We start from the raw sequence: 8,837 nt of genomic DNA on the forward strand, positions 1-8,837 counted from the left end.
CCTGATATTTGGCTGGGGGTGCCTATTAAACCCTCATTTGCTATTTCTTGGATCTATAAGGTTGTTTAGATCTACTGTTGTTGCCAACTTGGTTTGCATTGTCTCTCTTTTGTATTTGGCTGGTGTTTTGCATTTTGGCTGCTCTATCCTATAGCCTCTAGTGCCACAAGAGTTGTAATGCTTAATCCCTTTTGGATGTTTATGGCTTTGTTGTTGGTTAGCTCCATTGTATATGTCTACAGCGTCCCTTTTTTGGTTCCGGATCAGTGAAAAATCCAAGGGTTTTAGGTCCCTTCGAAACCTATTGTACGGGGTTTCTCATCCGCTCAAAACCTGTTTATCCTAATCAAAAACTTGCAACAATCTACTTTTAGCTCTTGTAACACTTTGACTATCTGATCTGAACATGCACACATGAAAATCAAGGAAGAATGATTGTGCTATATTGGGGCTTTCACAATTTAAACCTCCTATTAGCGTTCCCACCTACTCAACAACTATGGTGATAAAAAATAGTGCATGTCCTTGGGAGGATATAGGCAAAATCAATGATGGAATGCTAAAATGACAAGATCACCTTAAGTATGAAACCCTGTCATGGAGTTCTATATAAAGGTTGTGATGTAATGATGTTTTCGGAAGTCCTTCAAGTGTTAATGTAATAACATGACAATAATAAATAACAAACATGAATCCATACTTGAATGTAGGATTCTTATAGTCTACTACTTAGTATACTAGTAACTCATAATTGTATTTGATTAGAAAATTTTTTAGCTTCCTTAGAATTGATGAATGACAACAGATGTTCTTTATTTAGGGATCACAAGGTAAATTCTAAATGTAGGCCAACAATTAATGATCAAATGTAAATATCAAGAGCAAATAAAAAATGATGAAGGTCAACACTCACAACTATTCAAATTTTGGCCCCTTTTGGATGAACTTAGATTCTAGGTACCCTAGTCCACTCAAAAGGAAGCCAACAAAATGGGAAAGAATGTCCCAAGGTCCAAAACATAGGACCTAGTTTTGGTTTTGTGTTTGACGATGATTAAGTTACAGATTTAACAATAAAATTATAGGGCATAAATGGGCTTAAATTTATCTAGGGTAAACCTACTAAAATAGATGCCAAATAGAGTTTGAAAGTGTTAAGGTATACAATTTATGACAATACACAAAGCTATTATGTTTTTTATGTACTTGAAATAATGAATTTAAATTGAAACTCAGTGTACTTGAAAATGGGTTTGGAACCTAAATATGCCTTTCTAGTGAGCATACTATTTTAATATAAATATACTAATAATGTGATTGATTAATTTTAAGCCTTATCCACACCAAATTAGGATAACTAATTGTACACTTTAAACTAAAATGTCTTTGACAATTGAACTAAATGATGTTTTAAAAAATATTATAGAAAAGATTATGATATTAACTCATTAATTAAGAACTACAACTTTAACTTTGCATGTAAGTGTGTAAGTCTAAATTTAGTGGGTCAACTTTTAGTTAGTTCTATAATCAAATATTATATAATTTTTCCTCTAATTAAGGAATATTAGATGTCTGACATTTATCATCTTCAACATATAGATATTTTTTAAATTACAAAGACAACACAATCATTTTTTTTTGGTCAACAAACGAAAAAAAAATCAATTGACTTTTAAATTAATTATTATTTTTAAAATATATCTTCTTGTTAGCCTGTTTGTAAGACTTAAATGTATGAAACAAAAAATATTTTATTATTATCTAATCAATTTTATATTATTTTTATTACATGATTAAATATACATAAAAATAAAATATATTTCTATATATTTTAAATATATAGTATAATAAAATAGTAGTTTGATAATAGTTTAGAAATAATATTATTAATTGTAAGGGATTGCAAGTTTAGTTATATTAAATCCATTTTTTCTTAAGGATGAGGATATAATAATATAATGATATGACAATATCATAAAAATATAATCTTAATAAAATGATTGCTTTGGCCAAGATTTTTATAGAAATATAAAAAAAAATAATATAATAAAAAATAGTTTGATACTAAAAGCTTTTTCTTTTAAGAATTTTTCAAAAGAATTAATTAACAATATGAATTTTTGACATACTTTACCTATATTTTTCTAAAGATAAATATATTAATATTATAACTTTTAAAATTATATATTATTCCACCATATATTATAAAACATATTGAACACAAACCCATCCTCTCATCTCATCTCATCTCATGTCATCCCCTCCCCCAAGGTCAACAAACAAAAACAAATCTAAGAAAACCCTATTTTGGTTTGCGGACTGGAAATAAAAACAATTAATTTGTGTTGTTCCCGTGGAATAGAAAACATCTCATCTCATCTCATCTCATCTCATCTCATGTCATCCCCTCCCCCAAGGTCAACAAACAAAAACAAATCTAAGAAAACCCTATTTTGGTTTGCGGACTGGAAAAAAAAACAATTAATTTGTGTTGTTCCCGTGGAATCTCAAACATCTCATCTCATCTCATCTCATCTCATCTCATCCCCTCCCCCAAGGTCAACAAACAAAAACAAATCTAAGAAAACCCTATTTTAGTTTGCGGACTGGAAAAAAAAACAATTAATTTATGTTGTTCCCGTGGAATAGAAAACATCTATGCATTAAATATAACAGATGCATTGCACTTAATATTCATCTTCTCCTCATCTGATCTCATCGTGGGTCCACAGACGACTCTAATATTCAATTCAAACCGACAAACCGACACCACTCGAGAATTATAAAAAGGATTGAACGGGCAAAGCCTTTTCTCACAAAAGATAAGGATCTTTGTGAGCGAGAATGGAGCTTCTACCTCTCAGCCCATTCCTCCTATTCTTTGCCAGTTCTCAGCTGTTGGCAGCGACATCCACATCTGGTTGGTACAATTGTTTCAGTTTCTTAAGAATTTTCAATATAACATTGTTATAAAGTTTTGTTTCAATTGTAGAAAATTATGTTTATGATATAAGGTTAATTTTAATATAGATATCTGTCTTTTTATATATTTTCAATTAGAATGATAGAAAAAAGATTAGTATGATACTTGTATATAAGATGGATATTTCAGTATAGATAACTATGACTCTTGTTTATGGATGACAGGTATAATAGAAAGTTAAGAAAGACAGACATAAAAGATATCTTAATATTATGTTTATTATTAAAATTTAATCATTTTAAAATTAAAAATTGAACATAATTTTTTGGTTTTTTTAACATGTTCACATTATTACATGTTCCACTTCTTACTGTCATTAAATTCCACCTCTTACCGTCATTGTAAATGACTGAAAAATTACAGGTGCTCCTTCCTATTCATACCCATTTATGACTGTGGATGCTGAGAAAGCAGCTGCAAGAAGATATGATTATATCATAGTTGGAGGAGGTACAGCTGGGTGTCCTCTGGCTGCTACTCTCTCACAAAACTACACTGTTTTGTTAATGGAGAGAGGAGGATCTCCTTATGGGAATCCTGACATTGAGAACGCCGATGCTTATGGCAAGCCATTGAGACAAACAGATAAATACACTTCCATAGCTCAGGCATTTGTAAGTGAGGATGGAGTGCAGCTTGACAGAGCCAGAGTTTTGGGAGGAGGAACTGCTATCAATGCTGGGTTTTACAGCAGGGCAAGCTTGGAATATATTAGAGGAATGGGATGGGATGAGAAATTGGTAAATGAGTCATTTTTGTGGGTGGAGAAAATGAATGCTTTTGAACCAAATCCCATTTCTCGATGGTCATCAGCTGCGAAAGGTGGACTTCTGGAAGCGGGAGTGCTTCCATACAATGGGTATACTGTCGATCATTTGGTGGGCACCAAGATCGGTGCTTCTACCTTTGATAACAATGGCAAATGACATACAGCTGCAGATCTGCTGAAGTATGCAAACCCAGATAATATTGTTGTTCTTCTCAATGCTACTGCCTCAAGAGTTCTATTATCAGGTTAGATGATTATGTAAAGTTTCTTCTTTTAGTCAAAGATCAATTCCCATTTTTGTTTAATACTCGAAGTTAGAAATCATGTAAAGTTGCAGTTGCGTGGTCATTTGAAACAGTAATATTAAGCAGTTGACAAATTAAAAAACTACTCTTTCTTTCATAGTTTACATTAAACACTCCAAGTGAAGAGATATATTTTGTTCTCGCTAGATTATTCAAACTTGTTGGCTCTTTAGCTTGAAAGTCCATTCAAACCCACCGAATTCAAAGAATAAAATTTCTCACATTCTTATTCATATTTTACATTCTGCGTTATCGACTCTCTAGATGTCGGAGTGTAATGACTAGATAAACTCTTATTGATAGGGTGGCACATTTTACCTAAGATGTAACTTAATTTAAACCAGATTCTATATGTAACATGGGTGGGTGGCAAATGGAAAGTCTTATAATCTAGAAATGTTTCTAGACATGTTTTTTTTACCGTCTATCTATTTTATTTTCTCTAAACTGGATCTACATCATGACGTTGTTCTGAAAACTTTTTGCAGGTAAGTTGAAGGCTCGTGGACTAGAATTCATAAATTCCATTAATGGTAGTTCCTACCAAGTGTTACTTGATGAATCTTCATCTTTCAGTGAGGTTATTCTTTCCGCAGGAAGTATAGGAAGCCCTCAACTTCTGCTCCTAAGTGGAATAGGTCCCTCACAAGATCTTAAAAAATTAAATATATCTGTCTTAAAAGATGTACCTTTAGTAGGACAAAGGATCCAAGATAATCCACGTACATCGGTATTAATACAATCTCCTACACCACTTAATTTTTCCAGCATACAAGTAGTAGGCATACTAAATAATTCTAATCTCTACATATATGCCAGTAGCTTTGTGCAGTATGTTTTTCCAAATGGCTCTATTTTATCAAATGGTTCTGGAGGGGCAATCTTTCAGAAAGTAGCTTACCCATTATCAAGAGGAAATCTAAGTCTAATTAGTAAGGATCCCAAAGACAATCCTTCTGTTCGTTATAACTACTATTCAGAGCCTGAAGATTTGCAAAAATGTGTGCAAGGGCTCAAGGTAATAGTTGACATTTGTGAAACAAGTTCCATCCAAAATTTTGCCTATAATAAGTCTAGTGGCACAAGTGGGCTACATTTCATTGGATTGGCTTTACCCAAGAATAAATCAGATGACATAGCCATGGGTAAGTTTTGTAGAGAAAAACTTGCCACCATATGGCATTTCCATGGAGGTTGTGATATTGGTCATGTTATTGATAAAAGGTATCGTCTGAAAGGTGTTATTGGTCTAAGGATCGTTGATGGTTCCACTTTTCGAGATAGTCCTGGAACTAACCCACAAGCAACCACCATGATGCTTGGAAGGTATCTATAATATCCATATGCTATATTTTTTCACTCTACATTTTTTATTTGGCTTTTAATTTTAATTATTTGATTATTTTTACTTGCATTGTTGATGGAACTTGTGAGATTGCAGGTATGTAGGAGTGAAGATTCTACAAGAGCGTGGGGCTTTTGAATGAGTTGAGAATAATTTTCTACTCAAAACTCTCTCAAAAGTATCTTTCATTGGATTATTCCATATTATATATGTAGTGTACTTTTATACATGATTTAGTTATTGATCAAAGAAAATGTTACAAAAAAATATATTGGAACAAGCCTCTTCATGGGGTCATGTTCAAATGGCAAGGCTATCGGGTTCTCATGTTGGAGATTCATTTTTGAATCCCCCAAAGTGACATCCATGTGGCTTCTATGTTCACTTGAATTGATTAAGTAACTTATGTGGTTTCTAAGTTAAAGATGTTGAATAGGGAGGAGGTCCCCCATGTGACCTTCAACATCTTAGGAAGTAAAAATAAATAAAAATTGAACAAGCCAATATCATATATTAGTATGACTAACACAGATCTTAAATACATCTATCTAAAAGATGTCAAAAGTATTATTTTGGAGACTTTTGGTAAATTTTGACTATTATTGAACAATTATTTTATTTTATCCATGTTATTGAAGAAATATTTTATTTATTTTAGCATTTATATAACCATTGAGCAAACATTTAAAAAAAAAAACTATATTTATAACAAAAAAATTATTTATGGTTGGCAAATATCTATATATATTTAAGTTTTAAATTAAATTATACATAAGTAGAAACTATATGACTAATTTTCTAATTTACTTATGCACTAGTTTATTCTACATTACAATTATTTTATTTGTTATGTTAAAAAATGGCATCTTAATTTTATTTCACTATAGACCTATTTTATTTGTTACTTCTTTTATTTAATTTAAATGCATTTTAAAATTTTGGCAATACTTGTATTTAAAAAAAAATGAACTATAAATACTTTCCTTTTGTCTCAGAATATAAGATACTTTTTCCTACCTATTTTCATTATTGATTACACCTTTCTTGATATAACAATGAAATTTTTTGTTATTTTGTTAATCCTGACCAAGCTCATATGATTGTTTATGATATTCCTATTTATCCCCCAAGCTCAGATGGTTGTTCATGTTGTTCATTCATGAACTTCCTAGATTGTTTCTTGTAAGACTAATGTTCATTATTCCATTTCTCCAATTACTAATTGTCCTAATGTTGCTTCCTGTGGTAAAGCCTTTCATTTTTATGATGGTGGTCTCACTCATGGTCTTATTTCAATTCCACCTACTTTACTCTGTGTTGTGTCCTCAAGTTGGGCTTCTAAAGGGGTTTTGTCTTCCCCTTCTCTTGGGTCTATAAGTCTAGAAGATAGCTATAGTTGGATAGTTGTTCAAAGAAAGAAAAATAATGTAAAATTTCATAATTTGATTTCTAAAGTTTCTTATTCCCAATTTTCGTTATGTTTTGGGTTACTTTGCAGTTTGTCTTGTAACAAGATTTGTGCCCTCCCAAAAACTCACTTGCCTTAATAAAAAACAATGGCGCCTTCAATGTGATGTTGGAAGTTTTGTTATTTAAATTATTATTATTTACTTTTAATTTAATATAATAACTTTGTAATTTTTAAACAAAGTCAAGTGTTGCTTATTTAGTAAATATCGCTTCTGTATAATATGGAATTGTGAATTGTAGGACATTCACAAAAAAATTATGAAATTATTTTGTGTAGAATAATACTATATTTATAAATAAAAATGTGCCTTTTTTGTGAAATGAAAAATTTTGTAATTATTTTTTCAACTCAATCATGTGCCGTACTCTAAGAAAATAAACACATTCAATAACTCATGGATCTAAATTGCATAACCCTAATTTAATCAAACCCATATCTAATAAGTTGAGACTAAAGTAAATTAGTACATCAACAATTGAATATTTTTAGAGAGAAATAAATATATTATCTAGTTTATGATACATTGTCAACTTTGACCATTTTTTCTATTGGAGATTTTGCAAAAGAAAAAATGAAAACTAATCTTCTATCACTACAATGTCAAAAAATTCATACTCATGCAATTTCAATATTACAATTTGAACCTTCCTGAATTTAAAAATTAACGATAAATTCTTACATTTTAATATGGAATATTTTATTCTACAATTAACAAACATTAATTATTACCAACTTATCGTTGAAATTTTAGTATAATTCTCCTGGATAGTAGTGTTACACATAGACATCTATGTGATGCACTGATGTCCAGTGAAATTTTGAAATTAAAAAGTTTATTTTTCACATGAACTATTTATAAAGCGTGTTATAATGTTGACATGTTTTAAGGATGCATGTACAACATGTGTAGAGCATACTAGTGTGGATAGGATACCATGGATGCATTACTTTATAAAAAATAGAGTATTATTTAGTTGTTATGCATATCTCAAAGATTGATGAGGTAAAATTTAATAAGAGTGAAGTATTGTGGTGGTTTAGTTGTAAATTTTAAAGTTGACAAGACCATGGAACAACTTAGTGAAATGTATTGTTGGTCAAGGATGAAGGTAGAAATACAAAAAATATGCAAGGATGTAAAGTTTCTGAGTATGTTAAAGGAAGAAGTCAAAACACTAAATGATATCAATCATCACCCATATCTAAGAGACCATTAAATGATGTAACTTTGGAAATATTGTGGGCTACAAAGAACACAAAGTGGTAAGAGTTCTATTCTTGTGGTTATTGATAGATTCTCCAAAAATGGTTGACTTTATAACTTGGAAGAAGATCAATCATTCTATATATGTTCCAAATATATTCTTCATAGAGGTTGTTAGATTGCATGGTTTACCAAAAAGTATAGTTTCAGGCTTTCACACTAATTTTATGGGACAAATTTTGAGGACACCATTAAAGAAATCGGGTATTAATTTAAAGCTTAGATCCACATGTCATCCTTAAATAAATGGATAGATTGAATTTTTTAATTAGATATTGTAAAATTTACTAAGATGTTTATTTGGTGATAAGCCTATGTAATGGGACTTGATATTACTCTAAGCTAAATTTTCTTATAATGATTTAGTAAAAAAAAAAGGTAAGACTCTACAAAGATTAGTAGGGGATACAATTTTTTGAAAAAAAAACCATTATTACACTTGAATAAATAAGTATATCAATAAAATGAAACTAAATAAGATTAGTTTTTTAATAGATCACATAGTATATTCTTAAAGCCTTATTTTTTCCAAAAAATCTAAGTTACAAGAAATAAATTCCCAACCAATATATTAAACTAACTTTATTAATTATTTTTTCTAAAATTATGCTAAAAATGAATGATTAATTTAATACTCCAACATTCGTGTCTTACTACATTAATCCAAACAAATTCATAACATTTCAAGAGTTAAACA

The 8,837-nt window shown here is 30.3% G+C and overlaps 2 protein-coding genes across 2 annotated transcripts; both read left to right on the forward strand.

Moving 5' to 3' along the window:
* Positions 1-2,829: 2,829 nt before the first annotated feature.
* On the forward strand, positions 2,830-5,923 carry LOC131045743 ((R)-mandelonitrile lyase-like). Its single transcript, XM_057979336.2, has 4 exons — positions 2,830-2,923; positions 3,350-4,000; positions 4,549-5,386; positions 5,502-5,923. Exons 1-2 carry the CDS (start codon positions 2,848-2,850, stop codon positions 3,910-3,912), a joined length of 639 nt encoding a protein of 212 aa, XP_057835319.2. The 5' UTR covers positions 2,830-2,847; the 3' UTR covers positions 3,913-4,000; positions 4,549-5,386; positions 5,502-5,923.
* Positions 4,419-5,547, forward strand: LOC131858588 ((R)-mandelonitrile lyase-like). The gene is made up of 3 exons (XM_059211876.1): positions 4,419-4,422; positions 4,549-5,386; positions 5,502-5,547. Exons 1-3 carry the CDS (start codon positions 4,419-4,421, stop codon positions 5,545-5,547), a joined length of 888 nt encoding a protein of 295 aa, XP_059067859.1.
* Positions 5,924-8,837: the final 2,914 nt, after the last annotated feature.

This window comes from Cryptomeria japonica, chromosome 9 (genome assembly GCF_030272615.1).
Source record: "Cryptomeria japonica chromosome 9, Sugi_1.0, whole genome shotgun sequence".
NCBI lineage: Eukaryota > Viridiplantae > Streptophyta > Pinopsida > Cupressales > Cupressaceae > Cryptomeria > Cryptomeria japonica.